The following is a 24,428-nucleotide window of genomic DNA, read 5'->3' as shown; positions in this document are numbered from 1 at the left end:
GGCCTGACAAACTAAGTTCCTAGCAGACTTGGTAGATGATCTTTGAGAAAATTAGCGCTCGGGGCGTTATTCAGCTGTGGCGCTAACGTCAGTGTGCCTTTACGCGTCCGCTTCATAAATGCTCAATAAAGGCTTTGCAGTAAAAAGGTGTTTGGGCGCAATCGTAGCATTTGGAGCCACAATATTCACACCCCGAGAAGATAAAAGCTGGGAGGCTCTAAAGGAAGTGGCTTCGCACTGGTTTGGCCACCGCGTATGGCAAAGATGAGCCACGAGGAATTAAAAACTAGTCCATTAATAATAATCAGAATAGCACAGGAAGTGAGTCCCGAGTGACTCCGTCGACTACACAGTCACCCAGGACCTTTCGGGTCTTCGGTGCACCCTGAGCTGCTCAGAGGAACCTCTGGAACCCTTCATGTTTACAGTGCTGTAAAAGTGGCCGTAAAGCAATGCATTGTACATAATTGTTAGCGGCACCTTTCAACAACTGAGTCGCCAAATAGGGGCTGTTAAATTTACATAGGCCGCTCCGGGCATATAGGTGGAGAACGAGCCTTAAAATCCCAAATTGAAACGATTTTGAAGGATTTTGTTCCAAACCCTCTGATGCGCCACTTTCCCCTCAGATTTCTCTTTACTTAGCCTAAAACCAAATATATGACACAGTGGAGCTGCCTGCTCTGACTGGGAGGAGTCAGCAGTCGCCTGGTGTTTTAATTGGCTGCAGGCTACAGTGAGAAGCGTGAGTATCAGTAATTATTCAGCAATGTTTTGCACAAGAAATGTCAGCCAGAAAGGGCTATCTTCATCCTCCGTCAAATTATACCACAACGATGACATGCCCCAACAACCAAGCTGGAAATTCCTTTTTCGTGGATTCCTTGATCAACGTGAGAACCGACAGTGGTTCATATTACCAGAGTAACGGCGTGTATCTGCCACCGGCGTCGGAATATTCATATGGACTGTCCGGTGGCTCTTGTTTCCCGGGGATCGGTAAGCGCAACGAGCCAACTACCCAGAGCGTGATCCCTTCCTCTGCTCCGTATGTTCAAGGGATGGAAACGTGGCTGGAAACGTCGAGATCCTGTCGGGTGGATCAGCCCAGCGGGCAGCATATGGCTCAGTGTTCATTCTCCCCGAGTATAAAAGAGGAGAGCGCATATTGTCTTTATGAGTCTGACAAATGTCCTAAAGGAACGACAGTAGATGACATTTCCTACTCGACCGCATCATGCCCAGTTACCGGCAGCACCGTGCCAGTCCCCGGCTATTTCCGCCTGTCTCAGACCTACACGTCGTCGAGGCTTTACCATGATGTGCAGCCAAACATGAGCCACTTTACTCTGCAACGACCTGCCCGCCTGGACAGCCAGTCCTCCCAGCTGCCGGCGGCATCTGCGGAGCCCGAGCCGAAAGAGAGCCACGAGGAGGCGCCTGTCCCTGCGCCGTGCGCCCCAGCCAGAGAGGAGGACAGCCGCCTCTCCTCGGAGAGCTCGTCCTCCCCCGAGCCCGCTGAGACGTGCAGCGCGGAGTGTCCGGAAAAGGCCGTGAAAGGTGAAGAGTCGACATTCACTGTAGAATTATTCTGCACAAATAGGAGACGCCATAAAGGACGTGCACGGTCGACTGTTAGGCGTCCATTGTTTTCTTTCTAACCACAGAAGAATGCACGAGTGTGAGTGTCGACTTGTACCACAGGATTGTTTAGGTCAACACACGCCTGCTTTAAATACCCGATATTTACCGGTTTATCGGGCATGAGGCGAAATTGAACGTGACTTAACCAATCAGAGCCGAGAATCGGTGTTATTGTGCTTTAGTAGCTGCTGTTAGAGCACAAATAAGCTGCTGCAGCTCTAACGCGACCCACGCTGAGCTGCTTGGCTCCAGCACGATGAAGTTCTGACAATTAACACGAATTATCCTGCTGATTTTAAACACAATCGGGCTTTGATTGTTACTTCACGTTTAAAGCAACAACCAGGCCGGTGCCGCGTGTTTCATCCACGCACAGGCCTTGCTATAATTACAGCAAACTGCAGGCTGTGCGTTATGTCTTCATAACGGTACAATTTGCTCCTGGCTGCCTGCTTAATGGTGCAGATAGCAGTTTCTGCTAAAAGTAAAAAAAAACAACAAAAAAAAAAGGCTGAAGTGTAGCTGACTGTGCATAAAATCGTGAAAGTAACCAAATAGAAAACAGAGACCAGTCATTACTGGAGTCTTTCTAATGTTTGTTTCTAATGCTGTGCACTGGGAGTCAGGGCAAACCGCAGAATGCTCCACCAAACAGCTTGACACCAATGTTTTGTCAGTCACCTTTTCATTCTTCCAGCTTTTGAATTTCACTTGTCTTTAATTTCCACGATCCCTCAGGTTCAGGGTTTATGTCCCACCTGTTGCCTAATGTTTCTAATGTGTCATTTCTCACGTGTGTTTGTAGGTGATGGGAAAATGGAAAGTACGGCGAACTGGCTCACAGCTAAGAGTGGCCGAAAGAAGCGCTGCCCCTACACCAAGCACCAGACTCTGGAGCTGGAGAAGGAGTTTCTCTTCAACATGTACTTGACTAGAGAGCGTCGTCTGGAGATCAGCCGCAGTGTGCACCTCACTGACAGGCAAGTCAAAATCTGGTTCCAAAACAGGAGGATGAAACTGAAAAAAATGAGCCGGGAGAACAGGATCCGAGAGCTCTCCAGCAACTTCAGTTTCTCATGAGACTGTGCGCGTCTTTGGCGCCCTCCACCACCCATGGCAAGGGCGCCTGTGCAGAGCCCCCTGCCCAACTGTGAGATTGTCCATGGAAAATAGGACCCTACTGCTAACTTATTGATTGTTGTTCTTTTGAAAATGTTCTTTTCACGTCTGTTTAATTTAGTCGTGGATATGTATTTATAAATGGGCACATTTGTCACGTTGATCCATTGTGTTAAAAATGTTCAGAATGTGACCACAATGTTTCAGAGCTCCAGGCTTGTACATACTGTATATTCAACCTGAGTGAGCCATTGGAATTTGCATGCTGGACTAACCCTTTGTGTTACAGATACAGTTACTTGTAGTCCTTTATGTGAAAGCTAAAGAACCCAAGAGGTTTGAATAATATTTGCACATTTTGCTGGTCAAATGAATAAAACCATCCCTGTAACTGCGGACTTTTTCTTTCACTCAGAAAGACACACATTTAAAGAGCGTGGTGCTGTTTAAATCTCTGGGCTGGCACAGGCACAGAGCATGGTGCTAATGCCGATTGTGTCCTGGACTGGCTCGGCTTTGTGTACTGTAAATATTATTCCAGTAGTAAAGGCTGATGCTCTTCATAGTTTAGGCCTGTAATGGATGTCTCGGGGCTGTGCACACTTCATTTCCTTTTGTCCTTGACACCAGGCTTAAACGGAAACCTCACAATAAATGAAGGAGCAGTAATTTTTCTTTTATTATTTTAAAATTAAATTAGAATAAATATATAAAAGTGTTCCGCTTGAAAAAACAAAGACACTAATTCATCTTTAAAACTGCGTAATTTTAGCGTAATTTTAGTGTGCAAGCAAAAATACAGCTGGACTGTTCGAGGTATAAAATGTTGGGAAACAGTTTGAGAATGGCCGCACTGTCAGACTGTGGGTTTTCCATTTGGACGTGGCTCATTAATAATTTACTGTCTCAGATTTGTATTTGGCCCCTTCACACATTTCTGAAACTGTTAGAATGTGGAGATGCGTCATTTTTACTCCTTCAAAATACTAAAGAAAAAGGGATTGATCAGATTTTCCTGAAGAGGAGAGCGGGCTGTTGAGTGGTTTAGGTAGTCTCATGTTGTTGGGCTATAATATTTCTCCCACAACACGAAACTGCCTTGATTACCTCAGTGAAACTCGTCGCATCACGAAAACACTATCACTATTAATTGCGAATCGAATTGATTAAAAATTTGGCGCAGGCGCAAAACGTATGAAGTAATATGTTTTATTGCTGTGCGTAAAATGGCTAATTGAAAGGGTTTTTATGTTTCTGTGGGGCTTTTCTTTATGAAATCGTTATTTGTTTATGGTTAGATTTTGGCCATGTCTAGTTTCAGGTTATGTCTGTGAAGAACGTGTGTGATCTAAACAACAGAATTAAAGATGAGGCGGGAAAATGTAAAGATTGAGGCTTGTATAATGCCAGGAGAGGAGGAAAGGACAGACAAGGCCTCGGTTATGATCATTGCAGTCTGCCAGTTGCTTCACTGTAGGAAATGCCGGATGCGTCTGCTTGCGCCAGAGAAAAGAGACAAAGGCTGCGCTTTATTGGTGATATTTAGCTTAGACAGCCAGGTTGTAACCTTAAGAAAAACAACCCAATTGCCCGTGATAAAAAGGCCTGTTATATAGCACCCAAATAACCTCACCCCACTTCCCGTTTCAGATTGCCTTCACAGTAGACCCACAAGCCTGCAGGCACAGCTATGTGCATCGTGGAAACTGTTTATATATTGTAAAATCCAGTGATCCTTTCAGCGCGTTTTATCTTATTTAAAACAAGCAGAAAATCTTTTATATACCAGCCACGAATTCTCTTTACAAACTCATTTCAGATGTTAAGGTCATTAAATTATTATAAGCTCTTAATTTTGGATAATAAATAATCCCCCTAGGCGTTTATTAATATACATTTTAAAGGGATGATGTCACAAATAGAGGCTTGAACGCCGAACTAGCCCTGCCCCCGGTCCCAGCTCTGTCCGATCACACCAACATCAGACGTCGTGACAAACATCAGAACGTTTATTGCTTATAAAACAAAAATATTTCCTAATAAAGGCGCGGGGATTTGCTATTAAAATATGGTGGGTAAAATGGTGGCCATTTAGTTGAGCAGCAGGCTGATTTATTATTTATTGTTCTGTCCCACGGTCACGTGTTTGGGGCGCCCTATCCAGTGTTGGGCAAGGTTCAACTTACTGGACGCATTGAGCTCCAAGCTGATGCAGGAAAGCAGAACATTATAACATGCAATGAATCCCTTTTTTCTGAAGACTGCAGGACTGTGAACTGTTGTTTTTCTCCTTTTGCATTTTTTGCAATGTCGACGCTGGGAACCAGTTATTATGTTGACTCGCGTCTTCTGCCCGAGCAGGAAGATATGGCACCGAGGTACTCATCAGCTGCAGGGGTGGAGCAGGCGATGCTCACCGAATATGGCGGACACGAGTCTTGTCCTTTGCAGGCGAAATCTTCTATTTTTGGTGGATCTTGGAGTTCCATGTCGGCCCACCCTCCAAACACGGCCACCCCGACTTACATACATCACCATTACACAGCCGGGGACAGCGATGGCATGTTTACGCGCTCCTGGGCGTTGGATCCGGTTTCTGCGTCCCTATGTTTAACGGGATTACCGTCGACAGCGATGCATTATGAGATAAAACCCGAGCCTCTGGTTGGTAGTACTGAGTGTACAACTTTGGAAACGCACACACCTCTTTTGTCTGACATTGAAAACGGAGCGTCCCTTGTGGAGATTCCCTGCGAAACCACATCCACGTCTAAAGCCAGTGACGAGACCCCGTCAGCAGAGGAGAAAAGGGAGGTAGATGCAAGTAAGCGACGCAGTGTTTTGCTTTTATTCTGGAGCCACTTTTATTATTAAATTGGGGTTAATGTCTTGAGGGTGAATCGCTTTGGAAACGACAGGCCTCGATTATTATCAATATTCTTAAAGCAACAGCTGTTTAGGCGCAAAGAGAAAACACGGTCTTACAGCTCAGCGCCGTGAATTTCTTTAAAATAGGATGTGCAGACTCTTCTGGGTGGTTGGCACACTCCACTCTGTAGTGCTAGACAACAAGAAAACAAAGAATCTGCTACCCCCAGTCCTCAGATTACTGACAGCAGGGTAAAAACAAACCACAATGATTTCTTCACATGTTTAGCCTCTAATCTTTCCAGGAGCAGCATGCCCCCCCCCCCCCCCCCCCCACTGTGAAGTCAGATTGTGTTTGAATCCTGCACTGAGGGAGCATTAACTATTTTTCTCTCCTGGTTTTGATCCCCTGTTTCCAGATAACCCATCATCCAACTGGCTTCACGCAAAGCCCACCAGAAAAAAACGTTGCCCTTATACAAAGCATCAAATCCTCGAACTGGAAAAGGAGTTTCTGTTTAACATGTACCTCCCACGGGATCGTAGATATGAAGTAGCGAGAGTCCTGAATTTGACCGAGAGACAGGTGAAAATCTGGTTTCAGAACCGCAGGATGAAGATGAAGAAAGAAAACAAAGACCGGCGGAGGGACAGTTAACTGGGTTTGGACTGATGGTGGATTAGAGTCTGGGGAGGAGGGGGTGGGTGGGGGGTACACATGGTCTCGTAAACGTTTGTGTTGTTCAGACGATGTGTTTTTTCGCCGCTAACCAGTGTTTCATGTTTTGTGTGAGGACAAAATGTCTGTAGTGGGAGTTTAGATGTGTTGTATTTGGGCGCACACAGATAGGTAGGCCTGTCATCGGTTGTTATCTGCATGAAATTATCCTTGACTACCTGAATGTCTTCCAGCTGCCTATTTGCATCGTTTACATTATAGATTTAAATGTTTTTCATCGTCAGGCTTCGATCCATTTGTGAAAACACTGTGCACACTTAAATACCTCGATGTTCTTAATTTCATCCAAAAATAAATGGTAGTTTGTATAACACATGCCCTTTATTAAGTCTCATTCATTTTAAATGGTTTACTTCACAATTAGACTCAAGGCATTTTACATCATTTAATATAATATTAAGTGTGTTCACCTATAAAGACCTTCCAAACTATTTTGTCAAAATTAGACGTTTCATTTCTGTCATTTAAAACGGAAGAAAAAGTTTTTATTACAGGAACTAAAGATAAAACTTTTACTGCATCTTCTGGTTTGTAACCACTGAACTTTATGGCGCAAACTTCCCAAATGAGCCGCAGACTCTGCCCAAGGCCTGTTCAGATTTTCTCTCTCTCAGAAAAGCTTCTGTTAAAGTTTAAAACATTTATATACTACAATTATAACATTGTGGAACTGAGGGACAATGTTAGTTTGAAACATAAATAACTTTAATCATACTCGGTATAAAAATGAGAATTATTTGAATTAAACGTTGATCCTCAGACTGAAAAGAAGCTTTTATTTTTTATTTTTTTAGAAACGAAACAAGTAAATAAAAACGTCGAAACAGCAAATAAACTAAGGAGCTAAATCTCAAACATTTAGTATTTATAGATTGTTTTGCATTTAATTGTCGCATGAATCCGAGAGTCTGTAAACTGCAGGTTAATAGATGCTTTTCTGTCATGAACCGTTTATTAGGTGCGAAAACATCAAAACGCACAGAAGCGTCATGGCAGCAATAAAGCAGCATTTCTAACAAGCCTCGGACAAACACCTAAATATGTAGGCCAGTGTAGCTGGAAGACAGGCCTGAAGCAATGGCTGACACACACACACACACACACACACACACATGGATGAGGGGTGCAGGGGATGGCAGGATTGCAGATGGGTCTGTCCTAAAGCGTCTAATTACTTTACAGCCGTCTACCCACAATTAGAGCGTCTCGCTGCAGAAACATCCGTTTGTCGTTTTGTCGCAGCAAAGGTCTGAGGACAATAGTGCCCAGACACACGGCCACATGTTCCACACACTGAAATAAAACACACCACACACATAAACAAACACACCACATACATCGGGCTCCTTCAGCATCATTAGAAGATGACACCGTTAAACATAAAAGGTTAGAAAGAGTTTTCCTGGTGCTGCGTTCGAGCCCCGAGCCGGTTGCTGCTGTGCTCCGACCACCAGCAGGTGGAAGCAGCGACTCATCTGAAGAAAAACCCTCGAACTGCATGATGCGTTCACTGCGCCCAAGACCACTCCCCATCCATTACAGACCTGCGCCAGTTGTGTCGATTTGCTGCTGCAACATTTTATTTATTTTAATACAGTTTTTGCATAAAATTCACTTTAATAATGTTTTTTGTTCAATTGAAGTAGGTCCCTGTTTAACCAGGGGCTGTTTTACTTGTTCCCATTCCTGAGAAGATCCGAAAACATTTATTGAATGACTTAACCCTTAGGTGGCTGCGTGCTCAACAGATCAGATACTAAACTGGTATGAACAGTAACAAATGTGAACATGTGGGAACCTTCTGATAAGCAGGACTCGTCCACTGCATCACGTGTTCATGCTGATTTGGAGACACATTTTTAGACCCCAGCTGAGATGAACTTCAGGTCCTATAAAGTGAAAACGACCTTAAACCTTCCGCACCTTCCTGCTTTCCCTCACCACCCACCTTCCCATCTCCCACACCCACCCCAAAGGTCACCTATACGCAGCTCATTAAATCTCTTGTTCATCCTATTACCTGTGATATTAGGGATATTACCTTTTTTCAAAAACATGATTAATACCTTCTGTTCAGTCTCCTCAGGTCCTACACAATGTGTGGATGGTATTCCAGTCTGATCCCCGTGAATGTTTGGATATGTATCTTCAATGCAAACAACCCACTCTGCTCATAAACAGAAAGTTGCTTGGATGTTGTTTGCAGTGACCTTTCTGACCCCTGGCTATTCATCAAGCCTCCTGACCTGAACACCGGTGACACAGGAAGCCACAAGTGAACTTTGGAGTTCAGGGGAGTAAAGTCACAAGCACATGGAAGTATCTTTCATTCAGTGGTCGTCTGTGCCAGTATGTTGTTTTGGACAGATCCCAAAGTGACATGGATACGCCCTTGGTGTGTGTGTGTGTGTTAGCTAGGTCTAAATTGTTTTGCAGATAATTAATTGAAAATAACTGACCTCTGTTCTGAGCCCGTACACCTCAGATTAATCAAAGGGAAGTATTTGCATTTCCCTGTATTAATAAAACTTACATGCTGTGATGTGATGGTCAAAAATGTGTCCATGCTAAACTTTCTGCTTTCACCTACAGGACAACTGCTCAGGGACACTTGAACCAAGGAGAACTGACAGAAGTGCAACCTGTGGGACAGGTAAGTGGCATCGCACCTGGAAGGAGTTTTTATTTCTGATCGGCAACAAAGGCCCAGATAGGCCATATCGGTGAGGTTTCCTTTAGCTACCACAATATTCCTGCTCATGACGATGAGACACACACTTTGATTTGCGAGCCCATAACGCGCCTGAAGTATTTGTCAAATCTTCCCATGAATCCGAGGGGCCCAATAAATAAAATTATAATGCGAAAATCCTCTCGTGAGGGCTGCTTTGTTTTCAGGACACACACTCTAACACACACTGACACACACACATACACAACACACACTCACACAACACAAACACACACACTCACACTCTAATTCCACACACACACATCCTAAGTGTGTTATACGCTCCTACACAGACTGATGTGATCTATGACGCTTAATGACGGAAACAAGGGGCAATAAACACTTTCAGAAACACGATCAATCACTGCCCCTAAATATTATTTCCCATATTAGGCCTGTTAGTGTTTTAGAAACGTGCAGCCTGTTTATTCAAGACATTTCATATACAGACTTCACACAGAGAACAATGCGGTGACTGAGTTATTTTTTAATTCAGGTTGAGCATTTGCGTCACATTCACCTTCAGTGGAAACGTTTCCGCAGCACAGTAGCGCCTGGAAGAGAAGTATTGTTGTTTTTCTTCACAAGTGTCCGTCAGCGGTCGCAGGCTTGGCCTGCTTGCCTCCCAGATGTCTCTTGTCGTTTCGGAACAGACGGGAAACGCGCTCCTGTTCCCGGCTCACCCAGACACCATCTTCCGTCTGCAACTGGTTCCAAACACGCATCAAAACGTGGCGTTATGTCCGTGCAGCCCTGAACAAAAAGAGCAGTCTCTCTGCAGCTTAAAGCGCGTCCCAGCCTGAGCGTGCGCGTCTTTAAATCACATTTTCTAGTTGTTGTTGTTACATTTCGCAGAAAACTCTTTGCTCTGTTTGTACCTTCGTGTCCATTTAAATCTGTGCGCTCAGGCAGCTAAATGTCGTTTATATAAACCTTATTGTGATGAGGAAAAGGTGTCAAATTACAAACCTATTATATTATTGTTATACATAAATCTGTTGCAATATGTTAGTTGAGATAACAAACTGCATAAACAACACCACAATGAAATTCTCACACAAACGACTTTAAATTTAAATACAGCAGTTACAATAATCCGTAACGCGTCATCAGGATCTTATTTACTTTTTAAAGCGCATTTATACGAGGTGATATTGGCGTATTACTCCTTCACAAGACCCGTGAAGTGCATCCTTACAAATAACACACTGATCAAAATGAACATCTTATACCCAAGCAGATAAAAACATCTCAGGCGTATGTGGCAAAGCTGAACGGGCCACGGGGGTTTGGACTGAGAGGAAGACATGAGGCTGAATGGGATTTCTGCTGAATGCCAACACCCACTCACCTCAGCAAACAATCGATCCTATATGTACAGGCTTCTTCGTTCGTTTCTACACCACTAACCGAGTCCAGTCCTCTTTTGGGGTATTTTCTGTGCCTGGATAGTCCTTTCTGCAAACGAAAAAAGACGACAGAGTCTCGTCTTTTGGGGGATTTCTGATTTATTATTGAGCGAGTACCCTTTGTGCGTAATGGCCGTGCGTCTTATCCGTGCCTCTGAAGAAATCCATCCCATTTCTAAATTGAAAACTTCTCCTGCAGCATACCTAGAGAGTGGCTGTTTTCTTCTTGGTCATAAATGATCTTAGGGAGTGTTAGATGGTTTAAATGTGTTCTTAGGGCAGGGAGCTGTCAGACCTTTTGGCGAGAAAGATTGATCACACACATGCTACCGGGGCTCTTTGTTTAGAGCCTGAGCAATAAACAGCCATCAGATCCCCACCTTTCCTTCGCCTCACACCACAGTGGCAAATCATGTCTACTCTACGCTATGTTATAACCAATAACACTGAAGTGTATGGATGGTGGCTTAGGTCAACATTATCCCTATAGGTGAAATAAAATAAATAAAATGGGATGTAGGGCAGGGAGCTATAAAGTGTAAAATGATGACAAATACCTTTTAAATAAACCAGCTGCGTTTTTACTTGAACACAACACGTTGTGTTTTCAGTTGATTTCGTGTTAAAACGCATGAATATTTTAGTGGCAATAACTTTTAATCCAAGATAACATAACACGTCTGTGCCAAAATCCAGGGATCAACGCAAAACCACATTGATACCTATGAAAAACGAACCTCTGTACCTCTCTGCTGTGTGTGTGTGTGTGTGTGTGTGTGTGTGTGTGTGTGTGTGTGTGTGTGTGTGTGTGTGTGTGCGTGCGTGTGTGCTGGGGGAGGGGTGCACATATTTCTGGGTGTGTTGTGGGATATGTCTGGTGCAGCTTTCCTCTCCAAGTCAATACTCATGAAAGTCTCAAGATTAAAGCCTTGGACCCGATAACGACTGCAGACGTCACTGTGGGTTGAGACGCAGATGTGGCTGCTGAAATGATTTGTAATGTGTCATGATTGCAATAAACACACCGTGGACACAGACATGTGCGTAGATACGCTACAACCTAACACGCGCGCACCCGCAGGATAGAATGTGTGGACGCGCAAAAGTAGGCACGGCTTTTGGGGAGGTGGGGGGGGGGGGGGGGGGGGGGGGGGGGGGGGGGGTCTGCTGTGAATAAATTGACCCAAAAATGTGTAAATAAAGGAGCAGCTACCCCGGAATGAGGCGTTACCCCTCCGACTTTCTCGATCAATCACAGGGGACAGTGGCTTCTTTTGATAAAAACCCCAAATTGTCATTGGGCAGATGCAATCATGTGACAAGCAGCACGGTCTAATTCCAACCATGTCCTCTCGAAACCAATAGTTTATGGCACAGAGGTTTCAATACGACCATACCGAGTTTAGCAGTTTATGAAAATAAACTGCGTATTAATTTTGTATTATCTCTGCCCCCTCCCCGAGTTACCTTACAATCAGCGAGCCTTCCAGACAAGAACGAGGAGATGAATTACGAATTCGAGCGAGAAAGTGGTTTTATCAACAGCCAGCCGTCGCTCGCTGAGTGCCTGACATCTCTCACTAACCCTGGTGATGCATTTCAAAGTTCATCAATCAAGAGCTCGGCGCTTTCACAGTCGACACTGATTCCTCCTCCCTTTGAGCAGACCGTTCCCGGCCTGAACCCGGGCATCCACCCACGCCACAGCCGCTCAAAGCAGGCTCTGAAAGGCTGCAGCCCGCTGCAGGCAGCGTCCCTACCCCCGGAGTACCCGTGGATGAAGGAGAAGAAAAGCATCAAGAGGAGCCCGATTGCTGCTTCTTCTGCTCCTGCGACAACGACTGGCTCCTCACCGCCCTACTTCTCCCCCCAAGGCAAGACACGATGATTAATAACCTCCATGTTAAAGGCTCCTCATTGTCTGAGGATTCCCCTCTGCAAGGAGCTGCATCCCGGGCCTCGTGAAACGTGGGCGTCCCTTTACGCCAGTATAGGATTTTGATTTAAGCTTGCTTAATCTCATCAAATAACGCACTGACTTGTGATGCAGTGTTAGAGCGTTAATGTTTGACAGTAATGGAGAGTGATAGATTATTCTTACACGGGCCAGCAGCTGGCATGTTCATTAATCTTCACCCTCCGTCCTGTCCACGCAGACCCATCATATTCTGCCTGGGGCCCATAAATCTTCCTCCTCCCGGTGCCTGCCTGCCACAAGTTTCACCCCATAGAGCTTGTTTTCCTCACACACAACTGTGCCGCTGTCTTATTTTCTGTGATGAAACAAACTTTGGTGTATTTTTTTTAGGTTCACCAGAGATACCAGAGGGTGGTATTAGCGGTGGAGGGGCATCCAGGAGGCTGAGGACTGCGTACACCAACACCCAACTGTTGGAGCTGGAGAAGGAGTTTCATTTTAACAAATACCTCTGCAGACCGAGGCGGGTGGAAATAGCCGCTTTGCTGGATTTAACAGAGAAGCAGGTGAAAGTGTGGTTTCAGAACAGGAGGATGAAGCACAAGAGGCAGACCCACTGCAAGGAGAACCGGGACAGTGAGGGGAAATACGCGTGCCTGGACGACGACGGGCCGGAGGACGAGTTTGAGCAGGCGGCTGCCAGTAGCGCAGCCGGGACGCTCCTGGAGAGGGAGAGGTATTTCCACCAAAATACCTTGACTTCACATCAGTGTCAGAACGCGCACAATGGGGAGAACCAAAGCTCGGCTGTGGCGCCTTTGAACAGCAATGAGAAAAATCTGAAACATTTTCCAAACCCGGCGCCCACGGGTCCGATCTGCGCCTCAACAATAGGGCCGGACAATGACGATTCCTCGGGCCTGGACGTTTCTTTGCAGGATTTCCAAGTTTTCTCATCCTCCTCCTCTTTCTCACCAACTTTGTCAGATTCAGCACAAAGCCCTCTGCCTCTATCGCCCGAAACGTTTGACCTTTTCTCAGAAACACTCACAACAATCGACCTGCAGAACTTGAGCTATTAAAATCCCTGTTTCTAGTTTTTATTCACACACTTTCCAATGTACTTAGTTTTTAGCGTGAGGTGGGAAATCCTTAATGGGTCTCAGACATAAGGTAAGTTTAAGCAAAAACAACAGAACTACTATTTTGTCTACATGGACTGGTCGTTGCATTAGAGTGCGAGAGGAATTAGACATTTATTTTTCTATGAATTTGACAATAAGTGAGCAGAATATTTTTCTTGAAATAAAACTTTGCATTGAGTCGAATCAGATGCGCCGTTGTCTTATTTCCAAATATCAAAGTTTGGACAGATGATTAGGTTTATATTAACATAATATTTTAAAGCCAAATCAATAACGAATGAAGTCAAACAGTGTGACTCAGTTTTCAGCTGAGGGGAATATTAAGTGTTTTAAATAAAAATCACAGTATATTTTCTAAACTGTCATTGAAGACAATGTATTGGAGCTTATATTACAAATATTAAGACAGAACTGAATTTAAAATCTCACAACATCAAAAAACAATTAGTTAAATACAGCAATATGAGTACCTGCCCTCTGGAGATGTTTGCATAGTAGATTATTTATTTTAAATAGGGTGGGAGATTTATTTCAACGTGACTGGTTCTTGTCTGGTCCCTGTAGTGTTTGATCAGGGAGATTCATTGCCTTTGCGTTTTAAAGCCCAGAAAAAGAAAAATTTGCAGTGAGAATTGCCTGCTAGGAGTCCCAGGCCAAAAGCTACGACTTTTCTTGGCTCTCTAATTAAATTTTATTGCCTATAAAACTCACAGCACTCAGGGTGCTTGTTTATAGCCCGATCCGCAATGTAATAGAATACCTTTGAATTAAAAATCGTCGTCGTGGTCTTCAAAACTTTTTTTATGATTTCAAATTATTCATTATTTTTTCAGAACATCCAATATAATTGGTATCAATTATAATTTCACCAACGGATCAGGTCCAATAGAAAATGATGTTTATTCTGTTGATTTCTAGTCAATTCTAGTGTCAAAAAAGGCAAATTTGGGTCAATCTCGTCCAGTTTACTGCTAAAAATGCGCCACACCGACCAGTTGAACCTGTAAATCGCGCATGAAGAAGCGTCTGATGCAACAATGGCAGCTCCGGTTTTTATGATGTTATTTAATGATTTGGGGAAACGTTTGATGAAAAGCTAAAACGGTATAATGTTAGAGCAATGACAGGATTACCAATCACACTGATTCATTTTAGTGACCAGAGTCTGCAGGAGACAGGATTCATGTGTAGGGCCTGGATATCTGTGTTTCATCATTCTGCTCTCAGGACTCTCAGCCTCACAGCAACAATAAAAAGGTGAAGAGAGGTGGCCAACTGCCATTTCAGCTGAAATACGGTTTGAAGGGATGGGAAATTGTGCACGATTTGAAAACAAGGACTGGGTAGAAAACCAAGGAGGCACAGAAACGGTGTTTGGTTAAGTGCTGAAACCACTAAGCTATAATTTTAAATATTACGCTGTTTCCAGGCTAAACTACCCACAAACACAACTCTTCTTCTATTTATCATTTTTAAAAACTGCCATTTAAAAAAAACTCTTCTTCTATTTATCATTTTTAAAAACTGCTATTTAAAAAAAAACTCTTCTTCTATTTATCATTTTTAAAAACTGCTATTTAAAAAAAACTCTTCTTCTATTTATCATTTTTAAAAACTGCTATTTAAAAAAATTCTCTTCTTCTATTTATTTATTTCTTACGTTCACACGCTCATTTCCCAGTTTCTGTGCACACACAAAATACACCTCCACGCTGGGAATGATGTGCCAGCTGCGTTGGGAAGGATCAGGAGTGAAGCTTTATGGGAAACCAGATACAGCACAGATACGCACACACGGGGGTCAAAGGTCAAGCTGGCTCTCCTCTCCTCTCCAAACTGGGAGGAACTATTGCCAGGTCAGGAGAGGGTCAGGGTTTGAATGACCATAGAGGGTTTGAAGCTCCTGAAGTATTTATTGGCTGTTCACAGAAGTCTGGACAGGAAGTGACGTCACAATACGCCAAATACACGTAAACCCCGCCATAAAGCGTAAAATATGATCCGAGAAGGATTGTATATCACATGACAGCAGCCCATAGCTAGATGTGTGAAGTTAGTATGATCCACCACCTGCAGCTGCAGCCTGACAGCTCTGTCTCCTTTGTCCACAACAGGAGCCTCTAGAGTTCAAAGGCTGAGGCTCTAACCTGCTGATGCCGCCTGTCCAGAGATGAGTAATGAATGACTGACGGCTTTATAAACAATATGTCAACACGCTGCTTAGCTGGATCACACCAGGAGCAGTTGCTCATTGTGTTCACTTTATTCTGGCCGGCACGGGACAGTTTAAATCAATAGAAACAACTGAGATATTTCAAATATGATTCATGAAAAAGTTGTTCACAGATCTGTCATTTAATTTCTAATGATCCTTATTGGGATTAACAATAATCTGACTTTTCAGTTTGAATGATCCTTATTGGGATTAACAGTATTGAGATTGTTATTGCATGAGCAGGACCAGACCAGTCCTAAATGTGATCTGAAGACCAGTGATCACTGACTGACTTTAGTTTGTAAAGACTAAGACCATCTGGAGAGAAATGTGGGCTACACGCGCACACCCACGCACGAAGGCTGAGCGGCCGACAGAAGCCAGTGCGCGTTGAGCAGCGGAACTCTGTGGTCAGTGATAAAAAAAGAGCAGGTTAACTTCCGTATCTCTCAGCTCTTGTTTCCGTGTGAAGTTTCCTCTGTCCGACGGTCCGTTGCTGTCAGCGACAACCTGATCACAATGAGGGCGATTCCCGAGGAGCTGGCGATTCTTATTTCAGGTGAACAAACTCGTATTTCTTCTGTTCTCCGTGTTTTTAAAGGTCTGTGCCTCTGAGCCCGGTTTTTAAGAGCCTGTTGTGTGAAAGAGGAAGCGTCAATATGGATGGCTGAGTTTTTCAGATGGATCAGAGCACAAAGCTGCTGCTATGACAAGCAGCCTGTCCAACACTCGGTGCTTCTAATGTGAGAACATGTCCGAGAGCAGCCGCTGCTAAATAACAGCGACATCAGGGACTCACCTGGGGTCTTTCTCTCTTAGACATAGAGTATTTCCTCAGCGATGGGCTAAAGGGAGAAAACCTAAGCAAGAAGGCGAGAGAGAAGAGGGAAGTCTTCATCAGGCGGATCAAAGAAGTCAAACAGGGGTATGTCCGCTTGCATTGGTCATGGATTATGCACCGAGACTTTGTTTTCTTGTTGCTGATGCAAAACGTGGAAGGTACTAACGTCCTTTCTCTGACTCTCCCTGCAGCTTTCCACACGACTTCAAGGACAAAAGTGAGTGTGGTGTTACTTTTATCATAATCCCGAGGTTTGTGTTTGCATCTGTCACACAAGTGGTTCACACAAAGACCTGAATGTCAGATGTCACAGGACAATCAGCAGGATAGAAAATAAAAAGAAAACAAATAGTCTTTGGTTTCTTTAGATTCAGGTCCTTGCTTTTTCTTAACAGTGTGGGTGAAAGGGGAAACTCCTCACAGATGTATAAACCAGACTGGGAACCACCGTGTTACACCATAACATGCCCGACACACAGCCTGTGTTTATTGTAGTAGGTGGCGATGACTCAGATGATGAGGAGGAAGTCGACAGCAACAACGACGGAGGGTCGCTGCAGTCAGAGCGCACAGACAAGGACGAAGACACTTGCGAAGGTTAGACACAAGCACTTAACAGACGTGTCCAGAGTTGATTTGCTAACAAGCTGTGGGTTAATTTATTGGAAGCTGCACCCTGGCATGAAAATTACAAATCTCTGGATCTGCTCCTGGAGAAAGTGACTTTGAGTGGCACAATGAGGAAAACATTCCAACTGTAACTTGGCAACATACTTGGGAAGCAATTTAGGGCACAACTGCTGCTCCCACCATCTCTTTCAGCCCATCGCTCTGACAGCCTGAGCATGCTTTACTGCTCTCACCAGCGTCTGGGGACTGAAAATTACTGCCATGGCTGTAGTTTGAGAAAAACATTCCTTAATGTACAGTAGCTTTAACCCTGTGTCCTCCGTCATGGCAATGCACGCACAGTTTTGTGTTTAGTTTTTTAAGGAGAGTGTCAGGGAATCTGACTGCTCTTTCACACAAAGCAACTTTGACACAGCAGTTGAACATTTGCATTGAAGTTGCACACTAGAAGCAGAATCTCCTCCGATGAGAAGGAAAACATCGCTTGGTGGAGCCTTCGTGGCTTTTGCTCCTCAGTTTAACATCAATCAGCCAAATGCATAATAGCAAAGTTAGCCTGAAGCCCAGCTAGTTGCAGTTTGACATATTACAAACAGTAGAAATTGAAACGAGAACACTTGAGTTCACTTCACTGGGTTCTCTTCCAGGCGCCCAGCAGTCTCCACCTGTGGCCGCTCAAGACCTGATATCTGTCTTCAAAGCCGGATACCTTGAGAAGCGCAGAAAGGGTCGGTGCTCTGCTCACAAGATACACCCACTAAATTTCTCAGCCTCCCAATGTTTCACTGTAATGTTTCACCTTACAAGGTCTTAGCAAAAAGTAGGTGGACATAAAACAACAGCCCCATGAAAGAAAATAACACCTATAAAACACATAATGTCCTGAAGACAGAACAGTGGCCATTATGTGAAATATTGCATGTGATGCACAGACAATACACATCTCAGATTGCCTCAATACAAACCATAAAAAGCCTCTTTAATATGAAGATTATTGTTGGCCTTGCCTCCACAGATCACAGCTTTTTTGGCACAGAGTGGCAGAAGAGGTGGTGTGCTCTGAGCCACCATACCTTCTACTATTACGGCAGTGAGAAAGGTACTTCAGTTTTTTCCCCACTTTGTCTCAGTTTTCCTGTCAGTTTTGAAAAATGGTACATCCATGAATGTTTCTAAGACACTGCAGCTGTTTCTATCATCCCCTTAATGCTGATGTTCTAATGTTCCATAACCAGACAAGCAGCAGAAGGGAGAGTTCAGCATCGATGGGTACAGCGTCAAAATGAACAGCAACTTACGGAAAGACTCGAAGAAGGACTGCTGCTTTGAGATTTGTGCTCCGGACAAGCGAGTGTATCAGGTACACTTGTCTCTGGGTGATGGTCTAAACCTCTTCCAGTCCCTGCTATGTTCAGTAGCAAAACAAAGGTGGACTTGAGATGTAGCATGTTTAAAATTAGGCGAGGCGTGTGCTTACCTTCACTTCATCAAACCTTTACTTTTTAAAAACTATTGACACTGCTGCCTTTGCAAAGGCTCAAGCTAACATGCATATTTAAAGTGTTTCTAACGTTCAGGCACTGCCATGTGGAACATTTTACTATGCATAAATGCAGTATTATTTGTTTATGTTAATTAACACGTGTGGAACTGCATATTGCACTGACTGCAGTTTTCATTACTGTCCTCTTTCATCACAGTTTTGTGCGTCATCAGTGAAAGAGGCGGAGGAATGGGTGAAACAGATAGACTTTGTCCTGAAAGGTTTGGGTCCTTTCTGTCATAGAACACTGTTGTTGTGCATTTGATTCATGAAGAGTGTTAAAATCAACGGTTAACAAAGTGATTCAAAGATTAGCACCATGTGCTCAGTGTGCACGAATCCTCTTTTATTGTGCATAAGTCAATATTATCTTCTGGTCTTTGTAGATATGACGGGGATCATCCCAGAGGAAGAGGACGACGACCAGGGAATGTACGATGACGTCGGAACTATGGGTGATGCAGCTGAGCCTCAGCCGATTGATGAAGACATTTATGAAGAGCTCCCAGGTCTGACCGTCTGACTCGCTGTGGAGATCGCTGTTCTCCCACAGAACGTGACTACACATGCATGATGGGTTTTTTTCCAACTTAAAGGCTTCATCTCCTGCCAGTGCATATTTCTCCATCCATGAATTAGACAGTGAATCATGACCGTTCATTCACAGCACACTCATCCACCAACACTGTCTTGTTTCTGCAGAGGAGGACATGCCCGCTCCACCAAAGCCGTCTCCAAAAGTGGCGCCTGCGAGCAAACCTCCTCCTCCTGTCGCAGGTACACAAAAAACACTGTGCATAATTATATAAGTGGTGTGTTGAATCTGTGAATTCCCTTTTAGTCCAGATACAAAAGATAGAAGGAGACTGGAGTCAAGAAAGTCTGGCCCACCTTTGTGTAGTTGTCAGCAACACAGACCTTCTCAGCCATAGTTAAGAAGAAGTGACTTTGACAGAGGAAGTTTCTGTGAACATGTGCAACTGAAAGTTAGCACAATGCTGGAAATAACTTTTAGTTCAGTTAGACAACTTCCTTTTACAATAAATGACGAGCACTAGAGAGCTAGAGGTGCAAACACACTTCGCCAGGACAATATCTATCTACAGAAAAACTCAGGTTACAGCAGCCTCATCATCAGGGGCTGGAGCTAAACACGAAAGGGTCTGACTTTGGATCGACAGATGAGCAATAAGGAAACAACCACTGCCAAGGAACTGTGGCCTAATTTTACACTTATTCTTATTTCATACTTGACCTAATTTTATGCTTCATAAACGCACACAATCTACTGTAGAGTCACATTTATGGGTTACTGTACAAATTATACACTGTGCAACAGCAATCAAACAGTAACACAGGCTCTGCACTAATCCTGGAGCTCTTATAGCTCCATCAGTATTAGTATCAACCTTACTCAAGCTGTGAGCTCCAGCCTTCTCTGCTCCAGGCTCACCGCTGCCTCCTGTTGACTCTGTTGAAAACTAAAAATCACACCTGTATTCAGGTCAGCAGGCGTAAAACGAATATTCTCAGTCAAAAATAAAACATCTAATCTGTTATCGCTTTATTTCTCCCGTTCTGCAGCTGACAAGAGCAAGGACTATCCGAACTACTACCAGGGCTTGTGGGACTGTGTAGGGGACCACCCAGATGAGCTGACCTTCAAACGTGGAGAAACCATCTACATACTGAGCAGGGTATGTTTAGGGAGCTCTGCACTGATGTGTCCCTTGGTGTGTGTTTTCCTGATGCATGACAAAGCAGGCATTAGCTCAAACCCAACCGCAGTGCAAAAGTTTGGAGACAAGGTTTTTAATCAGAGTGGCTTTGCTGGGCGCAGACCACCTAAAGTGAGTTATTTCTGGGCCCTCAGAGGAATTGACTGTTCATATCCTTTACTGGCAGCGTCTGGCCCACCGCCTGGAGGTGGACGGCTGAGGCAGACTGGGATAGGTTCTCTCTCTGGCACTGTGATGGGGATTAGTTGTGTCATAACGGAAACTGTTTTAGTGCTGTTGGCGGAGGCTGGGCTTAGCTGGCACACTGCTCCGTTCCATCACTTCCATCTGGACTGTTTCAGCACGCTGCTGCTGCCATGCCCGGCGCTGAGCAGCCCTCAGCCCACACACACCTCTCAGACGTCTCTCTCACCTCGCCAAATAGGAATGTGTGTTTTCAGGAAACCCAGACTCAGTCCGCCACTCCATTCAGAGCAGGTGAGGACGTGTAGTGGACGCACAATTTCCGCGGCTTGTCGACCAGGCGTGGGTGCCAGGTGTGGAGAACTGAGGGGCCGTTCTTTACCTTTATTAAGTCACTGAACTGAACTGAAGCCGTCTTGTGCTTAACTGCTTCATATGACCACCAAATAGGATTTTGTACTGATGCATTTAACAAGCTTGTTTTTGAACATGGCCTGGAAAATAAGCCAAGGAATTATATACTTTTACAGACGCATGTCGACCCTGTGGTCTGTGCAAAGAAACAAGCACCATCTAGACTGGCTGTGTTTCTATGTAGTTGATTGAAACATACTGTTGTCAACTGACCAAGACCTTTTACAAAATCAAGTCTGCCATCTAGTGGCACCTGAAAGACATGAAAACCTATCCACCAGATTTAGTTACTACTCAGCTCCAAACCCCTTGATTTGTAAATACTTAACGTTTAGTTTGGTTTTCACTCAGGTGCATAGGAAGTAGCCTGCAATTACAAGTCATTTTCCTTCGTTGCCCTGTTTGGTGTATGTCGTTCAGTGGATTCGACACTTGTGTATAAAAATAGCAGAAAATGTTGATAAAAATTTGTCAGGGCCGTAGATGATGTTTTTTTTTACCTTTTTTATCTGACCAACTGTGTAAAATCTAAATAATTCATCAATTTGAAAAGCAGAAACAGTTTGTTCTGACAATCCAGTTTATTTGATGAGCAAATGGAATGAAACAAATGCACAAACCAGACGGACTTTTTGCTGCTCATTGGCCAAATGCCTGTTTATTGTTCCTTCCTCATGTCTGGAAAAGGACCAAAGTTGCCCTTTCACTCAGACTGGGAGTGCCATTAGCTGAAACCTTGGTGTTGGGGGTTGTGGCCTGCTGTGAGGGCAATGACCATAAAACCTGTCTGGACTGCAGCGGCCAGCTGCAGCTAGTGGATAGCCGACTCCTTCCCCCCTCCGTGTGTCGTTCCCTCCTCCCACATTCTCTTTCTCCCTCTTCCCTGCGTCCCTCCCCCCGTTTTACAGACCAGAAATAACTGTAGTGTTACAGCTGTGAGACCCCCCAGTCAGGACCTGGGTGTTGATTATAGGCCCTGGAGTGAGAGAGTGTGCTGCAGCTCCCTCCTGGTGCAAGTCACAGCACATAAAACTAATCGAGAGGTATAACATCTCACTTAATGTAAGTGGCTAAATGGGTTGATAAAATGTAAACGCTCTCCTAACATCATGTTGCTGCAGCTTTTGTTATTTTTTCTGCAGATCTTTGCATCATATCACTTGTCGTACAAGTGGTGCCTGTAAATGGAGTCAGGAGCCTTTAATTTTGTAGAAGTAATAAAATTACAGGACAGTGGTATCAGTCAGCTGAGGGTGTGTGCGTTAGTGTGTGTGGTGTCATTAGTCTTCCACAGCTCTGTATATGTTTGTGTCCCACGCTCGCCCAAGCATGACTTATTTGTCAGCCAGAACTACACAATGAGGTGTTGCTGTTTTCAAAGGCTAGTTACAGGAAGTCGTATAACGTGCACACACACACACGCACACACGCACACACACACACACACACACACTCTCAGCCTCACACTCTGTTACACACATCTCATGTCATTCTGCTATATTATCCCCCAGGCACATCCCGTGAGGAGGAAATGTCATTTTCATCATATGACACATTAATGAAATGGCTCCTGACACTTTCTGATTATTTCTTGTGCTGTGTAATTTGCTGTTTATGCTGTTTCCATATCATCATCTGACTGTGGAGTTTGGACGCAGACGGTAATTCAGCTTTTTATCTGACGTGCCAACCACACAACTGTCAGTGCTAACGTTATTATTGTCATTGTAATCTTCCTGCATCCAGTACCACCATATGATCACTTACATTCATTACTGTCCCCTGGGGAATAACTGGACCCAGATGTGGTCCCTCCTAGTCCCTGAGTTCTGCCTTGAATTTGAAACACTGTGCAGGTTCTTCTTCCTCCAGCCTTGTCAGAATGTGATCTCCAGCGTTGATTCATGTCCCAGGAAGACTTTGATGTGAGGTCAGACTCTTGGCCAAACAGAGAGCGAAGGATATTCCCCTCTTGCGTTAGATCTCTCCCCATAGTGTCCTCCTCACATCTCAGCATGCTGACAGCCATTTGGAGCTATTACTTGTCATGCTGTGGCAGATTTATGTGCGATGTGCTCTGTGCACACTGAGGTTTTTGTGTGGAGTTGAGGAAAGTGTGCTCAGGCTCAAAACTGGGTAGAAAGGCAGCAGAGGGAACAGGAAATACGAAGTTGTTGATGTTTTGGCAGAGGGAGCGAAAGGGAAACGTTACGATTTTGTGAACAGGCAGTGGTGATGAAGTGCTGGGAGTTATCATTGATAATTCTGACTTAATGTCTCAGAGACTCCAACTGAAGGCTTTACTTTTTGAAATGTCTTGCTGCTCCGTCTGCATACGGACCGTCCTTATTGGTCAAACAATAATATAAAAAAGTGGGAAGCCCCAAGTTTGGAGAAGCTGGAATGAGCACATTTTACAATGACTGCTTGAAAAATTACTTAAATGGTAAATTTATTCAGTGGACCAACTGATGAATTGTTGAAACTCCAATTTTAACATGTTTTAAGGTTCACCTTACATCTACTATGTGATAACTGACTGTAAATCCACCGTTGAACACCCTTTTTATTTTCTCTGGATGTCTCCACTCTGTCCTTTTCCAGGAATACCAGAACTTTGGCTGGTGGGTCGGGGAGAAGAATGGAACCATAGGGATCGTTCCCAAAGACTACCTAATGGAGCTGTACAGTCTATAGATGGATCTGGTGAAAGTTGTTCAAACCTCTTGGCTCCATGTTTTAATTTTCCACTTGTTTGAGTCTTGATGTTGAACTGGATTAAATTCAGTGGGTTTTTTTTCCGGAACATTCCCTTGATGAAACTGTTTTCATATGAGTAAGGTACATGTGTAAGAATATTTTCCTACAGTATCTGCACTTTGCTTGTTTCTATTTATTTTCTGTGCCAGATACAGTTTTCAACAGAATATTATGCTTTGGTTTGATGCTTGCAAATGGTACAAATAATAAATATATAAATATAGTCTCTGTTTCAGCGGGGCATTAAGAAGCATTTAACCTGTAGCGTCAGCCACAAGGTGGCGATAGAGTCTCTTCAAGGGCCATAGATTAGGGCTGTGACAGAGATGCTCAAGGCAGAAATGCCACATGCCAGTTTTATTTTTCATCTATATAAATCGTAAATCTTGGCATGATGTTTACATGTTGAATAAACAATGACATTAAACATCAGACAAGAGGAAGAAGATTAACAGCAGAAATTAAATCAAAAGCCAGTGTGATAGAGTCTTGTTTAAGTTTTTTCGGCGAGAGGCAAACTATTAATATGT

General features: G+C 44.0%; 4 protein-coding genes across 4 annotated transcripts; all 4 read left to right on the top strand.

Annotated features, from left to right (window-relative positions):
- The first annotated feature begins 750 nt into the window (after positions 1-750).
- Positions 751-2,811, top strand: hoxa10b (homeobox A10b). Its single transcript, XM_026293644.1, has 2 exons — positions 751-1,560; positions 2,450-2,811. Exons 1-2 carry the CDS (start codon positions 786-788, stop codon positions 2,722-2,724), a joined length of 1,050 nt encoding a protein of 349 aa, XP_026149429.1. The 5' UTR covers positions 751-785; the 3' UTR covers positions 2,725-2,811.
- A 2,128-nt stretch (positions 2,812-4,939) lies between these two features.
- Positions 4,940-6,289, top strand: hoxa9b (homeobox A9b). Its single transcript, XM_026293947.2, has 2 exons — positions 4,940-5,587; positions 6,051-6,289. The coding sequence occupies exons 1-2, from the start codon at positions 5,071-5,073 to the stop codon at positions 6,287-6,289; spliced, it is 756 nt and encodes a 251-aa protein (XP_026149732.1). The 5' UTR covers positions 4,940-5,070.
- Positions 6,290-11,886: 5,597 nt separating this feature from the next.
- On the top strand, positions 11,887-13,539 carry hoxa2b (homeobox A2b). The gene is made up of 2 exons (XM_026293847.1): positions 11,887-12,384; positions 12,819-13,539. Exons 1-2 carry the CDS (start codon positions 12,015-12,017, stop codon positions 13,508-13,510), a joined length of 1,062 nt encoding a protein of 353 aa, XP_026149632.1. The 5' UTR covers positions 11,887-12,014; the 3' UTR covers positions 13,511-13,539.
- A 2,647-nt stretch (positions 13,540-16,186) lies between these two features.
- On the top strand, positions 16,187-24,122 carry skap2 (src kinase associated phosphoprotein 2). The gene is made up of 12 exons (XM_026294088.1): positions 16,187-16,347; positions 16,608-16,713; positions 16,821-16,846; positions 17,125-17,226; positions 17,907-17,987; positions 18,275-18,358; positions 18,495-18,619; positions 18,960-19,023; positions 19,189-19,311; positions 19,505-19,579; positions 20,387-20,499; positions 23,743-24,122. The coding sequence occupies exons 1-12, from the start codon at positions 16,308-16,310 to the stop codon at positions 23,833-23,835; spliced, it is 1,032 nt and encodes a 343-aa protein (XP_026149873.1). The 5' UTR covers positions 16,187-16,307; the 3' UTR covers positions 23,836-24,122.
- The last annotated feature ends 306 nt before the right edge of the window (positions 24,123-24,428 follow it).

This window comes from Mastacembelus armatus, chromosome 16, assembly GCF_900324485.2.
Source record: "Mastacembelus armatus chromosome 16, fMasArm1.2, whole genome shotgun sequence".
NCBI classification, from domain to species: Eukaryota; Metazoa; Chordata; class Actinopteri; order Synbranchiformes; family Mastacembelidae; genus Mastacembelus; species Mastacembelus armatus.
Note: the sequence above shows the minus strand (reverse complement) of the source record. Positions and strands in the feature narration are given on the sequence as shown.